Source organism: Aquarana catesbeiana, linkage group LG01 (genome assembly GCF_042186555.1).
Source record: "Aquarana catesbeiana isolate 2022-GZ linkage group LG01, ASM4218655v1, whole genome shotgun sequence".
Taxonomy (NCBI): domain Eukaryota; kingdom Metazoa; phylum Chordata; class Amphibia; order Anura; family Ranidae; genus Aquarana; species Aquarana catesbeiana.
Genome location: NC_133324.1, coordinates 690,540,924 through 690,560,618, shown reverse-complemented (window position 1 = coordinate 690,560,618; position 19,695 = coordinate 690,540,924). Strand labels below are relative to the sequence as shown.

Sequence of the window (19,695 nt, the reverse complement as noted above, 5' to 3'; positions counted from 1 at the left end):
TCTCCTCCTTTTTTTTGAGGGCTGTGGCTTCAGAAGAGCAGAGAGAATTCTTTGCATAGAAAGAATTGTGAAACACTTTAGTCAAGATCGCGATAACGATTCTTGACGATTAATCACCATAAAGATTCTTGATGATTAATTGTGCAGCTCTACTATACAGTAACCAAGCCTTGATGAAGCGGCTATAGATTACAACCTCCAAACATTTCGGTCATCATTTGCTCTTATGCAATATATACTATATGAGTTTCACTGTCTTGTATTTTTGGGGATTCATTTTCCCCCTTCTAATGTATATGTATGATATATATTTTCCTTTATATATACCTGTTGTGGTTTATAATAAAAATTCTCATTTTTATATATATCTGTGTCCCTACAAATATGTCTTGACCATTTAACACCCACTTTACATGTTTCTTCTTTTTTACTATTTTGCAAGAGGGTCACACTTTTTGCAGTTTCAGTTGCTGTGATCCAAAGTCATTCAGCCGTGTACTGGACAGCGGTTTTATGACTGTTAACATACCATCTAGTAGGACGTTATAATATTAGCACAGGTAATTGAATGCACAGACTCCATTTCATTGCAAATCGTGTAAATTAAAGGAAGGTGTCTAACAGCAAAACTCCAATGTCAACATCAAACCAATCCATGTCTCTTCCTTTAGGTCTTGCAAATTGTTTGGTCTTTTTATCAATGTCTCATACATCGGGAGTTTACAAAAAATGTCAAAACAAAGTTTCATAGTTAGACAATATTTGTGCAGCTGTTCTGCATATCTGGCATAGGGCTGGAGTCTGCTTCTTATCTTTTCCGCTATGCAATGTTTTTACTTATTATCTTTAACAACCCCCAGTTCAAAATGTAAAATCTGGGTTAGTTTGGAAAGGCTTTGATGACTATCTTGCATAATACACATATATTTTAGAAGATATTTTAAAACCTCAAAGGAAATGTAAGTGTTCTTTGGACAGCGCCTTCAACATGTTTCACCAAGTCACTATGAAAGGGGAGTACAACCGGCCATAATTCTAAAGAAAGCTATCACCATAACTATTTCTTTTGGTTGAAGATATGGCCTTTTTAGGTTTTTAAGCATTACTTTGTAACAGTTTAGAACAGAACATTAAAAATACCATATGTATGTGCATGTCCATTTACTTCTCAAAGATGAAGAGTGCAGAAGCTGAAACATCAATGAACAAAGAAAAGCAAACTTTAAAGCTGAGATTCGATCCATGTGTGCGCAGGCTGATTGTACCCAAGTTGAAGCATCAATTGATTTAGGTACAATCAGCATGTTGGATTTTTTAGCTGCGATTATTGCCAGCGGCTATAGCTGCTAGCAATAATCACTGTGTTCTTCCAGCAGGGACAGCTTGCCGTGCCCCACCCTGCCGTGAGAACACAAAAGCTCAGTGGGAGAGAAGTGGGCGATTTTCTTTTCTGCAACCAAATTCATATCATGACCAGCCTTAGTAATTAATTCTGCTAGCAAAACTGATTCAACCTAAACTCTGGGCCAGGGTGGATTAGTTAATAGAAAAGTCTTGTCGACTTGAATGAAAATAAAACAATTTGGAGGATCCGTTGTACTTTGCTAGGGTGTGCAACCGAGAGGAATGAAACCTTTGTCCTCCTTTTCAAAGTACAACTAAAGACTCCTGTACAACAGTTTAAACAAGTACCAAATCCAGTTACTGCAAAAGCTTCAAGTATATCGGGAATTTTATGATACACAGTCCAGAGGGAAGGGAAGACAGTGAGCTATAAGAGAACAGGAAGAGGAAACGCTTGAAACATAATCATGTGACACTCAGACATTCTATGTAAATCTTTTTTTTTTTTTTTTTTCCAGATCAGAACTGGTCACTCATACAAGCACCAAAAAATTGGTCTTAGTGTGCATTTTTAATTGGCGGTGAATACTCTCCAGTGTCTTCTACCCAAAAATTAGCTAGTTTGAATGACTCAGTACATTCAGCAAAATGGTCATCTAATACTCTGAAATGTGTTTTCCAAATGTCATGTAGAATAGGGACAGTGAAATACTGAAATACGGCTCTCTGCAGCTATCATTACCAGGCGTAAATACTGTCTAAAACCCCATACACACTATCAGATTTCCTGATGATTTTTTCCTTCGGATTCACCAAAACCATATAATATGAGGTCAAACCTTAAGAGTTTCAATTTGTATGCAATCAGGCAGGCCCTTGCACTACATGGTTTTGGTAAATCTGAAGACAAAAATCAGCAGAAAATCTGATATGGGGCTTTACAGGTGGATAGAACCAAACTTGCATGGGAAGTTCCAGGTGCAACACAATGAAAAGTTACTATAATTACTGGCCTGGTCATTGTAGGAGGATACCTGCAGAGGTGTCATTACAGGACCAGATGTGGACACTGATATCCAGAAGTACTTTGATCTAATGCCAGTACAGCTTTTAATAAATTGCAGCTAATAATCATCACAGGAAACATACTAAACATCAAGATGAAAAGTACAGTTTAAAAACTAAAAATAAACAACATATTTTTACTTTAGTTGGTAACTTGTGTGAAAACAGAGGCTGTGTTCTAATGTATGTGTGTAATGTCTGTGGACACAAATTCACAACTTAGAGAACACCTTGTCATTGGAAAATCCCACTTTTTTTTTTTAACATATTTAACATATTTTGCATTAGTACTTTAAAAAGAAATACAATAGTTTCAGTCATATTTCTTAACGTACCTTTTGATTATTAACAAAAATCTCCAAAGATGACACGAACAAAACACATTTTTAGTAAAGTGGAGAAGAGTTAGAACTTCTGACTATGTTTTTGTTTCCAACCATTTCTTCCAGTCCCAGTGACAACCACACCCCATATTTTTTGTATGGGCTTCAACGGAACAGGAAGTAAGGAAATATTTCCGTAATAGTGTCACAGAGAGAAATTACATATTTAATGACAGAGGATTGTGGATTATTTGTAACTACCGAGCTCTGCTAGCAAAGGACTTGTTAAGAATTGGCTACTAAACACACACAAAAAAAAAACATTTTTCTGCTTCACCTGTAGGTTGGAAATAAAAATATGAAACATTGATATGTAATATTTCAGATTTACGTGATGAAATTAAGTTTTTATTGTATTTTTTAGACCTGATAATAATTTAACTATTTTCCCCATTTTATGCACCTTCACATTATAAAGATATGTGGCCTCTTTCCATTCATCAGATATCAAAAAGGGAATACAGTATCTTCTACAGAACACAAAAAGTTTAGCCACAGGAGCAGTTTTAAATTCAAGTAGTGAGGGATAATTATGAGAAATTGTTTTAAAACCTATCAATGTCTGCTTTTCAGTCATAGTAATTTTTTATCACCCCATCCATAAGGGTATATTATTTAGAATATCTAAGTCTTAAAGGAGAAGTACAGCCAAAGCTTGTTTGGCTGTAATTCTCCTGTGGCTCATAGGAGTCCAGTTTGTTCTGCATTCCTGTGACCCATTTTCAGCAGACAGCGGGCTGACATCACAGAGTTAGTCCAGGCTGGGGCAAGATCGTGACAATGAAATCGAGATCCGCCCACATGCCTGGACCGGCACCTGGCTCAGCCTTTCAGTGTACCGCTGAGAGCCTGAGCTGGCCGATCCCGCCCCCTCCACCGCCCTGTGCTCCAGTGACCGAGGAGGGGGCAGTGCAGACAGAGGTGACTGACAGTCTACAGCTCTCTGCTCGGGGAGCCCTGAGAACTGAGCGATTTGCAGTGTTTGATTGCTTAGATCTCTTCAGTTCTTTTCGTGGGCTGAATGAAAAAAAATTGAAGAGCTAGGGAGGAGATCCTGTACTAGCAATCCGATGTTAGTACAGCAATCTCCCCACTGAGCTATTGTGTTCTGACAGGGGGATGGCACCTTGCCAGAACACACCGGTCAGCGCTCTCACCCACTGACTGGAAGCGTTGATCAAATGCTAATCGGCAGACCTTTTTCGGTCATACCCCTTCGACAGAAACTGGACGTTCGGCCAGCTTTTGTTGGACCGGCTGCTGTACACACACTCAATATTCAGCCCCTGTGTACGGGGCTTTAAATGAAGGTAATACAGTAATTTTAGAATCCCAAAGTCCTGTTACATTTCTATAAGAAATCCATAGTAAAGCGGGTACATATGTTTAACACCATGCTTGACCCATGGATGGAAATCATGACAAAAATAAAACTTAGGAATATAAAAACTAGTCATACTTTTAAATTGCATAACCTGTTCTCATCCAAGTAAAACATGACAATTATTGCTTGTCCTTCTTATTAAATACTTCCTTTTTTTAATACACCGCCTCTAACACTAATCCTTAATTTAGGAAACAGGGAGATACAATCTATGTAAAGATAATCATAAACTATACAATAAAACTGCACAGTTTCTGTACAATTGCCTTTAGATTTATTTAAACCATGTGATATGAAGACAAACTTAAACAAGCACTCATGTCAAGATTTCTTCTATGCCTTTCTCCGAATCAACAGTGGGTATAGGATTTTGTACATGGAGGTTTTCGATTTGTTTTTTTTGTTTCTACTGGTTAAACAAGATGGTCTATGTAACTTTCAAAGAAAATTGAGGCCATAACCAAGCTCCTGAAGACTGGCATCTGCCTTACAGACCACCACCCTTTTACCCCTGATTAAGCCAGGCTACTGGCAATATGAAAAATAAACAGTACTAACATGGAGAACTGTACATAGCCCTTACCTTTACTGTCAAGAAATTCAAACCGCTTTCATTTGCTAATGCTTTTGCAATCATGGTTTTGGAGCAGCCTGGAGGACCATAGAGTAAGATACCTTTTGGTGGCTGTATCCCCATACGAATAAAAGATTCAGGGTGCTTAAGAGGCCACTCTACTGCTTGCTTTAACTTAAGCTTAACATTTTCTAGCCCTCCAATGTCAGACCATGACACCTAGAAGTGAAGATAAAAGGTAACAAAAATTAATATAAAAAAATCATTAGCTGAAATAATGTATCATTCCTCCTTCGTGGTAGAGGGAACTAAAAGCTTTAGGAAACCTGAATGTATTACCACTCCACCACCCTGGTTTTGGTGGAACAATTCTGATACTTGAACTTAAAGTGCATCTGTGCTCAGATCATGGACACTTGATTATTTACATATTTTTACCAAGCAGTAAAAAGGCTCTAAAACAAGCCATTCCTCTCTGGCAGTTTGTAATGTGCAATAATTCATTCATTCATTTTACAGCTGCAAAAATCATAACAAGGACTCTAAAATCATGTTTTAGTCACTTTCTAACAGTTTAGAAATACCTGCTGTGTGTTTACATTAGATGGCTGGTAGGCTGTCAAGATTCTGGTGCAAAAAAAGTAATAGGAAACAAAGATTTCAGGGTTTCTGTTTTGAAATTTGAAGACTAATTCCTCCACAATGCTTTTATCTAGAGAAGTCTATAAGGGCTTTTTCAAAGTGCTTTTATTGTGTGTCCAGATTAAATGTAAATACTTTAGTGCGCGTATTCTGGAAATACTAACAGTAAAGGCTCACTTAAACATAACAGCCACAGTTTTGCACAAATGTCATGTCAAATGGGTAGATTTTGAGCAGAAATGGGCTGGGATTAGGGAAAAAGGCAGTAAGAACTTTTTTGTGTTCATACACTCACTCAGTGCTCAAACCCTTACTGCTATGAGTGTTTTTCATTTTCATCTAGGAATGCATCAAGTGCAGTAAATGATACCATAGATGCTGACATTTCGTGAAGACCTACAGAAGTGCAGAATAATGTTACTGCTTTTTTAGGTTTATTTTAGTACCTTTAAACCAGGGGTAGGCAACCTGGAGTCCTCCAGTTGTTGCAGAACTACAAGTCCCATCATGCCTCTGGGAGTAATTGTAACTGCCAGTCTTGCAATGCCTCATGGGAAATGTAGTTCCACAACAGCTGGAGGGCCCCAGGTTGCCTACCCCTGCTTTAAACTAAGCTAACATCTCCTCTGGTCCATCCTAAACTAAGTATATTCCCTTCTACATGCAGAAGGCAGAAGAGAGGGCAAACACATACAGAAAACCACAGCTTATGCTGTCCACCCAAAGGGACCACAGAGTGTACTATGATCAGTGTCAGGCTGTAAAGCTACCTGGGAGATTAACCCATCTGCTACTTAAACTTGAAGCTGAGAGTCGATAATCTGCCCAGTAGGGTTGCACCGATACACATGCTAGTATCGGTATCGGTGCAGATACTGAGCATTTACATGAGTACTTGTACTCGTGCAAATGCTCCGATGCCTAATCTGATACCTAGGCAGCCTCAGAGATGATTGGTGCGGAGGTGGGGCAGTTACAATTACCGATCTCCCTGTGTGGCTTTCAATAAAGCAGCTGACAGCCGCTTCTCCTCCTCTCCCTCCCTCAGCTTTCAGCTGCTTTATTGAAAGCCACACAGGGAAATCGGTGATTGTAACTCCCCCCACCGCCACACTGATCACCCCCGGCTGTTCCCTGTATCCTGCTACGGCACCCTGGGTCCTCTGTGTCCTCCTCCGGTCCCCCTCTGTGTCCTCCTCCAGTCTCTGTCCGTGTCTTCCTCCGGGTCATTCTCCATATCTTCCTCCGGGTCCCTCTCCATATCTTCCTACGGGTCCACCTCTGTGCTCCCCAGATCCTCCCTGTCCTCCTCTGGTCCCTCCATCCCCAATCTGTCAGGATGGAGAACAGAGGAAGAAGCCTGTAAATATGTCATTTACCGGCTCCTTCCTTTTCTGAATGAGCAGAGTCATTGATCACTGACTGTCCATTCATAACTGAGCATTGTAAACAGTGTTTACGATGCTTCAGTTTATGAATGAACAGAAGCCTCTGTTTCCTGTCCATTTATCTTTAGTGCTGCTGATGCTGCAGAGAAAGGGGCTGGGGATCTGTGTCCTCAGTCCCTTTCCCTATCTCAAAGGGAAGATATCAGGGGTCTGTGTAGACCCCTGCTATCTCACCAAAGCCCCTCCCCCCCCCCAAAAAAAAACAGGGCTGATAAAAAAAAATAATAATAACAAAGAAAATATATATTGTAAAAAATAATTTAAAAAAAATGAATTGAAAAAAATTAAATTGTAAAAATGAAATAAAAATAAAGAACTACTGACATCAGTGCCACTGTCACATGACATTAAAAAAAGTATCGGTAATCTGTATCGGCGAGTACTTGAAAAAAAGTATTGGTACTTGTACTGGGTCTTAAAAAAGTGGTATCGGTGCAATCCTACTGTCCAGGCTTACTGGAAGAGGGTGAACATGTCACTTACAGCAGAGCTGTAGTCTGCATTAATGCAAATCTGAATTAATTATCTGTCTTCCAGCGATTCAAGCACCCTCAGATCTGTCTTCCAGCGATGCAAGCACCCTCAGTTGCATCATCTTCCGGGTCGTGTGTGTGTGTGTGGTAGTGCTGGACCAATAGAAGTGAAAATTATTTCGGACGGATTTACCATGAAGTGATTTTTTTTACTTCACACAAGCAGATGCATGATTAAGGTCTTATATGGGTGGACCTTGTTCTGGTACTAGACTGCTACCTCTCTGACAGTAACAAAGGAAGGTCTTGCCAGATGGTAAATTCTTGGATATGTACAGTATGGAGGAGTATCTGGTACAAAATTTCAACTCACTTAAAGGAATTTTTGAAACATTTAATGGTTAAGAGCATCAGATACAGCCAACACATTTCAGGGGAAAAAAGCCTCCCCCTTCTTTAGGGCTTGAGCAGTTGATGCTGATAAAACCACAACAGAATGCATGCAGGGACCTGTGTTAAGGCTTAATGAAGTCTAGCGTTTCCTGACTGAGCAATGCATTCACACTGTAAAATCTAAAGCAATTTACAACATTTATTGAAAAAGATACATAGGGGTTTATTTACTAAAACTGGAGAGTGCAAAATCTGGTGAAGCTGTGTATGGTAGCCAATCAGCTACTAACTAACTAGCAGCACAAAAAAAAAAAAACTGGAAGCTTATTGGTTTCTATGCAGAGCTTCACCAGATTTTGCACTTTCCAGTTTTAGTACATCAGCCCTATAGTAAGTCTGTTTGAGTACCACCCTTGTCCCAAAACAGGGCTATAGGTAAATCTAGCTGTGCTGGGTGGTAGCTAGCCTGGCTAATTTGTAGTCTTTATGGATCAAATGGGTTTTCTCCTAATCCTGTTTCAGTTCTGGCTTCTCCCTTTTGTCAGTAAATGGCAGTGTTGCCTTTGGCATTAGTATGATGAGCTACAGTGAATTCAGGTTATGAATAAACACACCTTTCATAGCCAATCAGACGGGCCGCTTTGCATGCTGGGAGAAGGTATTTATTTGGAGAGAATCAGGTGATCTAGGTCTTCTCCACCCAGACTGGGTGGGTGTGTGAGGAACAGCTCCTGCTGGGTAGGCCTAAAGCCTGAGGCCTGACCATATGTTCAAGGTTCTGCAAGGGAGAGCCTGCTCACTACCTGGAGGCAATGCTGAGAGGGATGGAGTTCTAAGGAAGCACCAGAGCTGACTCTGCATGAGCTGGGGACTATGAAGTGGCTGGGAGGACTTCAATAGAGAACTCATCCAAAGGAAACTGCGTATGATGCTGTGAGTAAAGTTCAGTTACTATAGGAGACTGTTCTACAAAGTACAGATGTGCTGGTTCAACCTAAAGGCTCTTTTCCTGTAACACTGTCTACCTTATCTCACCTTTTTGTCTAAGGAGTCTGCCTGTCTGCTCATCAATACTAATGTTGACTAAGGAGGTCCTGTGACCTACCCCTCTCTCCCACATTTTGCCTGTTGTGAGAAATAAATTCCTCTTTGTTAAAAGTGACTGGTGCCCATCTTTCTACCTTGTACATCATGCACAATGCCTAGTAACCTGCACCCTGAGGAGGAATGTCGGCCCTCCCTGTCTCTGGGGGTCACCACCAGGCCCCTGGAAATGTGGGGTAGGCGCTACATTTGCAATGAAAAGCCTTCTTGCTTGCATTTTTTTTTTAACCTAAGCTCAACATTAACAAATGTTGTTTCACATAATCCTTTATGGCAACTGTGTTAAGACGTTTTGCCACCCTGCTCTGCCACTCCTACCGTGAAAGGGAAACATGAACACTTTACAAAAAATCAAGTAATCATTGATAGCTAAGGCTGCACTGTTAAAACAACTCAAAAGTAGAGATTATGATTATCACAGATGCACACTATTGACTAGTTCTCTACTTTTATGCTGATTAAAGATAACAGGGAACAGCTGAAACATAGGTCTTAACGGTTTGCAAATGAGAAAAAAAATCTGACTAGCAGCATACTAATATCAGTCAAAATAGTTCAGCAATTAATCAGAATCAAATGCCTACACGGGACGGACCCCCATCATGTATGCTCAACAAGTAAAGCATTAATGTCAAGGGCTCCTGGGTAGCTAATTTGCTATAGACCAGGAATCAAATGCATTAGATGATTATGTTATATGTGGGTGACCCTTTTTAACTAATCTCTACTTTGTTTTGTCTTTTTATACATAGAGCTCCAACATATTAAGCAATATCCTTTAAAAAATCTACGGACCAGAGCAATGAAAACAGACGATCAACAAAGGCAAAATAATCACAGAGTTCTTTTAAAATCTTGTGCAGATGTGCAATAATTGTCCACATGCTCCTTCTTCTAATCTTACAACTCTTAACCATGAAGACTTTACACTGAGATTGATTTCCCTTGATGCTATGTATCTGGTATATAACCAATACAAGGCCAACTGTAGACCTGTAATGTGCACACAGCTCCAGTAATGTCAAACTTCGAGACCATATGTGATCTCGTGTGGTATTTTTAGACTGGGTGTTTCATGTGTCAAACAGAATAGCACACACACTTCCACAAAGGAAATCTAATCCTACTTTTACCAAACGGCAACACATAGGGATCACCTGCTTATTTAACTAGCTTTAAAAGTCTTTCCTGAACAGGAGTTTACGGGAGAAAAGTCTACATGGATTAATTGCTCAGAAATGACTAGACATGCAACAGCATCTCCAGATGTGTAGGTTGGAAAGCCAAGTGGTTTAAGTTTGCGGCGTCCAGTTACTGGAATCTGAAACTATACAGGAAAGGAGAATTTATTCCAGAAGAGGAAATTATTTTTCCCTTTTGTAAAAACTGCAGACTGATAGTAGTCCTCTACATATGGTGGTTATATCACTGTCTTTCCAGATTGCAACACACAACTCAACACAAATCAGCAAAGAGCCAAGTTCTTTTTAAATATGTGTACCTGTGGACAGCAATCATCACACTATATACAATGTTTTAAAGAAACCCTCCAATCAAACATGAATTGGCTGACAAATGGCACATTCTGCCTGCTAAGTTGCTCTAATTTTCATCCAGGCATTCTGTTATTTCACATTTTAAATAGCCCTGAGAGTTAGTGAGCGCAAACACAGGCAAGTGTCTTCCCTGATTGGAGCACTTAAGCCTCGTACACATGAGAAAAGCGGATGAAAAATTCAACTTTCTAAACGATTGTACGATAATCTGATCATTACTACACAGCTGTTGTCTGAAATTTTAGACGACAGACGACAAACACGAACATTTTTCTTGTATGATGCCAGATGCAATTTTCGTTTAATCAGTATAGCTTTCGTCCGAAAATACAATATAATTACATTACAGCACTTCTGAATTTTTTTTAGGTCGTACTTTAGTAACCTATTCGCATTCGATATGGAGACCAGCAAGCAAAAAAAATGGACGATCATTCGTCCGATAATCTTATTGTGTGTATAAGGCTTTACTCATATAAAATTACCTATTTCTAACTGTTGACCATAATAACATTCCCCATCATGAGAAAACAAGAAATGAGTACAATTATATAAAAGCATAATTGCAATGTAACTGTTACATCTACCACATTAGGTGACACATTTTAGCTATCTGATTTTCTTTTCTCCATCTTTTCCATGTTGGTAAACTAGAAGCACCATGAAAATGTTCTGTGTCAGTAAACTGGCTGCAGCATCAAGTGAATACACTTTAAGGCTCACACCTATGTGAGTGTGAAGGAACCTTCAATGCTTTATTTGCACATTTCCATGCGCTGCATTTAAGGCAGTCTATTAATTTCAATGAGCAATTAATTCAATTAATTTTACATGTGAAAATGTACTAAAGAAGTCCATGATCCTTTTTTTAAAAATCATGCGGCACCAGAACACATGGTACTTTGTTACCATGCGATTTAGCGCACCCAAACTTGCATGCGCTGTTAGATGCATGGAGGGACAAAGCAGGCTGTGTCCGTGTCTGATGGGTAAAAAATACCTCTAGTGCTAGGATAGGGCTATGACTCAGGAAGCTCCCAATTTTAAAGTGGTATTAAACCCAAAACCAAATATGTAATTTACTGCAGTTTACCAAACATTAGATGTAGTGGCTGCATCAGTCTTTTTTTTTTTTAGTCCCCCCCCCCCCCCCACCACCACCACCTGTTTTTAGCTGGTGATCTGGTCACCTCCTCTATTACAGTGCCCCCACAGTTTTTCTCACATATATATATATATATATATATATATATATATATACAGTCCAAACTTTTGTTTTCTTGTTTTGAAGTAGCAAAGGTTTAGTTAAAACCACTGTCATATTTGAATTACTGTTTGTGTCCACCACCAGTTAGAGGCACACTCTCATTTTATCCCTGTGACCACTTTTACTAAAACAGAAAGGTGTATATCAAAAAGGGGTGTATTAAAAAAAAATTCACAACTGTTAGTCCCCTGGTACACAACACATGGCCCCCTGACTCCCTGTGTGTGGCAAGGAAGCTACTGTGCGCCAGATAGACACCAGAGAAGCAGGAGTGTGCCAGGTGCTGGAACTATCTCTGTATTCCAGCACCTGGCACTAAAAGAAAGACTTACCGAGGGCAGTTATCTCTGCCCACAGCACAAGTGAAGTCCCAGTATGGATAGAGAGAGAGCCATGAGGAAGAGTGTGATCAGGTAAGTGATCATCAATGGGTGAGGGTTCCTTTCATCCGAGTTCAAAAACTTAATTTCAACTTAGGGCAGGAAACAATGATCATAGTTGCTTCAAAGATCCCATCACCACACCTCGTGGGGTGCCACTCTTTATAGATGTTACACTCACCAGATCTAAGTATTAATCACGCCTTAAAATCAACCACTTTGTCCAGCTGGAATCCTCAGCTGCAACCGGTATCCACTACACTTTAAGCACAGGGAACCTCTTCCGCAGGAGTTTGATGCATAAGGAACCTTCCTTCGTCAGAAGTACCCAGCAACAAACTGTCTCATTGCGTAATTCTGTAAATTTATTGATCCAATGAATCCCCCCTCAAGTAATGAACTTACAATGTTAAAATTCTTTAAAAGCATATAAAAAGCTAGATCATTGCGCAGTCTGAGTGTGAGGCTCTCAACGCTCGTAGGGTAACTGCTCGCGGTGATCTGGGGTTGAGCGACAGTCTCACTGACACTGTAGAAGCATGGTCACACCCTAACGCGTATCATCATAGACTTCATCAGATTGGCCCTCTGATGAAGTCTATGACGATATGCGTTAGAGTGTGACCATGCGGCTACAGTTTCGGTCACTGCAATGTAACTCTTACATCTACCACCTATGTGAGTGCGAAGGAACATGCATGTGTTTTTTGCCCCTTCCCACGCGCTGCATTTAAGGCAGTCTATACATTTCAATGGGCTGTCTTACATGTGAAAAATGTACTAAAGAAGTCCATGATCTTTTTTTTTAAATCAGAACACATGGTACTTTGTTACCATGCAATTTGGTGCACCCAAACGCGTATCGTCAGATTGGCCCTCTGATGAAGTCTATGACGATATGCGTTAGGACGTGGACATGCGGCTACAGTGTCGGTCAGTGACAGTGTCGCTCAACCTGGGATCACCACGAGCAGTCACCCTATGAGCGGTGAGAACCTCATGCTCTGAGCAATGATTCAAACTGCTACATGCTTTTTATATGCTTTTAAAGAATTTTAACATTGTAAGTTCACTACTTGAGGGGGGATTTGTGGGATCAATAAATTTACAGAGTTATGCTATGAGACTGTTTGTTTCCATTGCTGGGTACTTCTGACAAGGGGAGGTTCCTTATACATCGGACTCCTGTGGGAGAGGTTCCCTGTGCTTAAGGTGTAGAGGATACCGGTTGCAGTCGATCGGGGGATGATTCCAGCTAGACAAATTGGTTGATTCTAAGACGTGATTTATACTGAAAAAAAAAAAAGACTCGCTGACTGGATCACCAGATGAAAATAGAAGAAAGAAAGCCTAAAAAAAGGAAACTAATATAGCCATCACATCAAAGAATTGGTAAGTTGCAATATAATAAATGTTTGCTTTTGAGCTGAATACTGCTTTAACTGCTTGCCAACTGTATACATACATATACAACGCCATACCTGTACGTGATCCTGCACTTCCAAGTCTGGGGCGTACATGCGCACCGCTGGCGACCCGCTCCCGATGTGCTTGGACACAGCAGCAGCCAATCAGCTGGTCTACCGGATGTGATGTTCGCCAGGACTCGCCAATCATTCAGGACACAGGCAGAATGGCGGTCTGCCTATGTAAACAAGGCAGATCGCCGTTCTGTGAGAAGGGAAGGTTGCGCAAAGCAGAAACACGAATCTATGCCTTCCCATAGTACAAGCACCTCACACAGAGTACAAAAGCACAGGTCAGGCACACAGTTAAACCCTTGATCACCCCTGATGTTAACCCCTTCCCAGCCATTGTCATTAGTACAGTGACAGTGCACATTTTTAGCACTGATCACTGTATTAGGGTCACTGGTCCCCAAAAAGTGTCACTTAGTGTACGATTTGTCTGCCGTAATATCGCAGTCCTACTATAAGTCGCTGATCTCCGCCATTACTAGTAAAATAAATAAAAATTCCATAAATCGATTCCATATATATAACTTTTTCACAAACCAATCAATATACGCTTATTGGGATTTTTTTTTACCAAAAACATGTAGCAGAATACATATTTTTCCTTTTTTTTTTTTGGATATGTTTTATAGCAGAAAGTAAGAAATATTGTTTTTTTTTTCAAAATTGTCGGTCTTTTTTTGTTTACAGCACAAAAAATAAAAACAACAGAGGTGATCAAATACCACCAAATTAAAGCTCTATTTGTGGGAAAAAGGGACATAAATGTTATTTGGGTAAATAGTCGCACGGCTGCACAATTGTCAGTTAAAGTAATGCAGTGCCATATCGCAAAAAACTGCCTGGTCATGAAGGGGAGTAAACCTTCCGAGGTCAAGTGGATAAAGTGTTTTTTTTTGAAAATTTGTGTTTTAAAAACGGCTGCTAAAATATTGTGCAACATCAAAAAAATTGGGGAGGGGGGAGTCAGCAGGGTGCAGAGAAACAGCAAAACAATGATCTTCCCAGTGAAGAGCTGGAGGGGGTGTGTCAGCAGAAGTCTGACTACTGGGGAACAGACAGGCCTGTGCTCCCAAGCAGAATGCAAAGAAGCAAACTAACCACGCTAGGATGGATGTGCTTCTGTGCCTGGCTTAGTCAGATTGAAACAGGTATTTAACACAAGGGAAGCAATGAGAACAAGATACTTTTAGATACAAGTAGGGCTGGGAGATTTCCTTTAAAAAAAAAAAAATCTTTGATTCTCTTAAAAAAAAAACTCGATTCACAATTCGAATCGAGTTTTTTTTTTTTCTTTGGAAACCGCGCCGGTCCTGAGGCGCTGCGGGCATGAGCTTTTAGGCGAGGCCGCGGCTTTCGGCCTAGTCCACGGCATCCGGCCAAAGCCGCGGACTAGGCCGAAGCTGCGGCCTCGCCTAAAAACTTATGCCCGCAGCGCCTCAGGACCGGCGCGGTGAAAAAAAAAAATCTAAAAAAAATCGATTTATTTAAATTTTGAATCGATTTGACCTCTCAACTCGATTCAAGATTTAAAGCGAATTTTTCCCCAGCCCTAGATACAAGTACTGTACATGGTAACACAGACACATAGCAGAAATGTGAAATGCTGGGGTGACATACACTTTAAATTTACCTGTTAGTGATCACCAATGTTAGGGTCTATTATTGCATCCATTGACACCATTGTTGTGGGATATTATTGCATCCACTGACACCAATGCTGGAGGTTATTATTGCATCCACTGATACCAATGTTGGGGGTCATTACTGCATCCACTGACACAAATCCTAGGGACTATTACTGCACTCGCTGCAACCAATGCTAGGGGTTATTAATTTAGGGTTGCACGGATACCACTTTTTTAAGACTGAGTACAAGCACCAATACTTTTTTATACCGATTACTGATACTTTTTTCAATGTCATGTGACAGTGGCACTAATATGCAGCACTGATGGGCACTGATAGGTGGCACTGATGAAGCGTGGACTGTGTCAGTAGTTGTTTTTATATATATTTTTGTTTTTTTTTTACAATTTTATCTTTTTACAATATATATATATATATATATATATATATATATATATATATATATTTATATATATATATATTTATTTACAATTCTTTCTTTTGTGGGGGGGGGGGGAGTGTGAGGGGTTAGTGTCAGAGTTTTTTTTTATTTTTTTATTATTTTTACAATTTTACTTTTAAATATTTATTTATTGCAATGTTACTTTTTTTTTTTAATCAACCCTCTTGGGGGGAGGGGTAGGGGGGGCTTTGGTGAGATGTCAGGGGACTAAACATTTCCCCTTTGAGACAGGAAAAGGAGGACAGATATTCCCCAGTCCCTTTCTCTGCAGCCTCAGCTGCAATAGAGATGAATGGACAGGAGACAGCGGCTCCTCTCCTTTCATAAACTGAACATAGAACACAGAGGAGGACATGGAGGGGGACCGGAGGAGGATACAGGGGACAGTCAGGGGCGATTGGTGCAGCGGTGTAGGGAGTTACGATCACCGATCTCCCTGTGTGGCTTTCAATAAAGCAGCTGAAAGCCACGGGGGGGGGGGCGAAGAGGAGGAGAAGCGTCTGTCAGATGCTTTATTGAAAGCCACTCCCCCACTGCCACACCAATTGTCCCTGACTGTCCAGGTATCGGGTCAAGCATCAGAGCATTTGCACGAGTACAAGTACCACTCAGCACAGAGGCACAGACAAACACACATGGATTTTTTCAGAATAACAAAAAAGGTAGGAATCTGCAACAAAGGTTGTTATAATATTTGCAATGTACATAGATCATGCAGGGGGAATGTTTTTTTCTCAACAAAAGTGGAGTTGCGCTTTAAACAGTCGGGTTTTGGCCTTCAGGAAGTTGGAGCAATGGCAAACAAAAAAGTTAAGCCAGCAATGTACAACTCTGCCTCCAACTGTCATGCCTATTTTGTGAGCAAGCAGTACATAAAGCTCACGACAAAGAGGACAGGACATTGGTCCCTTAATGGACTTGAATAAAAAATAATACAGTAAGTACAAATATCTTCCTTTTTTTATCATGTACTGAAAGACACTGTAATTGAAGAAATTCTTAACCAGTTGGGACCTCCAAATACAGTCCAACTGAGGAGTGAACAAAAGCTTCTAAGAGATCCAAAACAAAGGAAATCATACTTCAAGAGTATCTAAAGCAATCAATGCCTGAAAGGAGGCTGGATAAAAAAGGGCCAATCAATTTAGAAAATGCCATAGCCAAGGACAGGGCAGCAGGGATCAACTTGGTGCTCCAAACCAGGGCAGATAAACATCACTAAGGGAAAGTAAGTGCTACAAGAAGTAGCCAAGGATCTCAATCAGCAAATGGGAGGACCAACCAACCCAAAACAGCACACTACCTGAACAGGAGAAAAAAAACAGACCAACAACGAAGGTGCTCAACAAAACATAATGTTAACTGGGCCAAGCACCAGAGTAAAAAAACAGACATACTATGTCCTTTTTTTCTTGACTCTTGAAGAAAAGGAAGCTTGGACAGATAGAACATTTCCATCGGAAAAAACAATTGGTCAACAGCCGTAGGATAATTCCTGACCCTTGATTCAGGAAAAACAGGGCCAAAAAAAAGCCAGGGGAAAAACTACAAATACCCTGTTCTTATGCTACTACTGTGGTGTCCCTACCCCTTGGAAGGCACTAGCACTGTGAACCATATAACCCCCTAAGTGAATAACAGTTATTTTGTGATAAATACAATAAAGTGCTGTGCTCCCCTTATATACAGTATCTCACAAAAGTGAGTACATCTCTCACATTTTTGTAAATGTTTTATTAAATCTTTTCATGTAACAACACTGAAGAACTGACACTTTGCTACAATGTAAAGTAGTGAGTGTACAGCTTGTATAACAGTGTCAATTTGCTGTCCCCTCCAAATAATTCAACACACAGCCATTAATGTCTAAACTGCTGGCAAGAAAAGTGAGTCCACCCCTAAGTGAAAATGTCCAAATTGGGCCCAAAGTGTCAATATTTTGTGTGGCCACAATTATTTTCCAGCACTGCCTTAACCCTCCTGTGCATGGAGTTCACCAAGGAGCTGGTGGATGTTAGAGACCTTGGGCTCCTCCACCTTCTGTTGAGGATGCTTGACCAGTCCATCACCTTTACCCTCAGCTTCTTTAGCAAGGCAGTGGTCGTCCTGGAGGTGTGTTTGGGGTCGTTATCATGTTGGAATACTGCCCTGCGCCAAGTCCTCAAGGGGAGGGGCTAATGCTCTACTTCAGTATGTGACAGTACGTGTTGGCATTCATGGTTCCCTCAATGAACTGTAGCTCCTCAATGCTGGCAGCACTCATGCAGCTCCAGACCATGACACTCCCACCACCATGCTTGACTGTAGGCAAGACACACTTGTCTTTGTACTCCTCACCTGGTTTCCACCACACACGCTTGACACCATCTGAACCAAATAAGTTTATCTTGGTTTCATCAGACCACAGGACATGGTTCCAGTAATCCATATCCTTATTCTGCTTGTCTTCAGCAAACTGCTTGCGGGTTTTCTTGTGCATCATCTTCAGAAGAGGCTTCCTTCTGGGATGACAGCCATGCACAGCAATTTGATGCAGTGTGTGGCGTATGGTCTGAGCACTGACAGCCTGACTCCCACCCCTTCAACCTTTGCAGCAATGCTGGCAGCACTCATACATCTATTTCCCAAAGACAACCTCTGGATATGTCGCTGAGCATGTGCACTCAACTTTTTTGATCGACCGTGGCGAGGCCTGTTCTGAGTGGAACCTGTCCTGTTAAACCGCTGTATGGTCGTGCTGCAGTTCAGTTTCAGGGTCTTGGCAATATATTAGGCCATCTTTATGTAGAACAACAATTCTTTTTTTCAGATTCTCTGAGTTCTTTGCCATGAGGTGCCATGTTGAACTTCCAGTGACCAGTATGAGAGAGTAAGAGCGATAACACCAAATTTAACACACCTGCTCCCCATTCACACCTGAGACCTTGTAACACTAACGAGTCACATGACACTGGGGAGGGAAAATGGCTAATTGGTCCCAATTTGGACATTTTCACTTAGGGGTGTACTCACTTTTGTTGCCAGCGGATTAGACATTAATGGCTGTGTGCTGAGTTATTTTGAGGGGACAGCAAATTTACACTGTTATACAAGCTGTACACTCACTACTTTACATTGTAGCAAAGTGTAATTTCTACAGTGTTGTCACATGAAAAGATATAATAACATTATTGCAGAAATGTGAGGGGTGTACTCACTTTTGTGAGATACTGTACATAAATACTGTAATTTTGTAAAACTTGTCAAAACAACTCTATTAACGTGGTAAGTATCCAGTGAAAAACCATAAAGTAAATTCATAGTCTATCCAGTGTGTCCCTTATACTTTAATAAATTATATACCACAAATGAATGTCTCTCCAAAGTCTAAAGTCTTCATCCACGTCTCAATAAATGCTCCAGCAAACCGTGTGTGGTAGACTACAAAACTCCTCCTTACCAAAACAAAAAACTCATGTTCTCTTGGTGCTCACACTCAAATTGTGCACTCACCAATCCTCCATGACCCTCTAAACTTAATAAGTGGGTCCACAGTAGCTTAGATTTACAAAGGTAGCGATGGAGCATGGAGAGGATGAATATATTAAAAATACAAATAAAGCCTGGACATGGGCTCAAAATTCAGGTGACTTTTGATAACCAGCATACAAGCCACACACACCAGCTAAAGAATGAAGCTCAGAAAATGAAAGCAATTTTAAAAGCTTAAAGCAGAGTTCCACCCAGAAATTAAACTTCTGCTGATCCAGTTCCTCCACCCCCCCCTCCGGTGTCCCATTTGGCACCTTTCAAGGGGGAGCAGATACCTATCAAATACAGGTATTTACTACCACTTCCGACGAAAGAGCGCCACAGATTCTGTGGCGAACTACATTATGTCCGGCCCCTCCTCCTTCCCCCCTCCCCCACTGTCTTCTGGGAGACAAACAGGTCCCAGAAGACAGCAGGGACCATTCAGAACGCGCAGCCCAACTCGCGCAAGTGCAGTAGGAAACAGGCTGTGAAGCCGCAAGGCTTCACTTGCTGTTTCCCTTACTGAAGATGCCGGCGCCTGCACCCGGAGCCCAGGGACAGGTCGGCTTCAGGTGAGGACATCGCGGGCGTCCTGGACAGGT

General features: G+C 40.9%; 1 protein-coding gene across 3 annotated transcripts in view; it reads right to left on the bottom strand.

The window, feature by feature from the left end:
* Positions 1 to 19,695, bottom strand: part of AFG2A (AFG2 AAA ATPase homolog A) — a 621,949-nt gene that overhangs the window by 474,499 nt on the left and 127,755 nt on the right. For 2 of the 3 annotated variants that reach the window (XM_073603610.1, XM_073603621.1), the window contains exon 11: positions 4,760 to 4,969. The exons of the other annotated variant lie outside the window; for it this stretch is intronic. In XM_073603610.1, the coding sequence (XP_073459711.1) occupies positions 4,760 to 4,969 (210 nt within the window). The remainder of the gene's footprint in view (positions 1 to 4,759; positions 4,970 to 19,695) is intronic. 3 annotated transcript variants of the gene reach the window in all.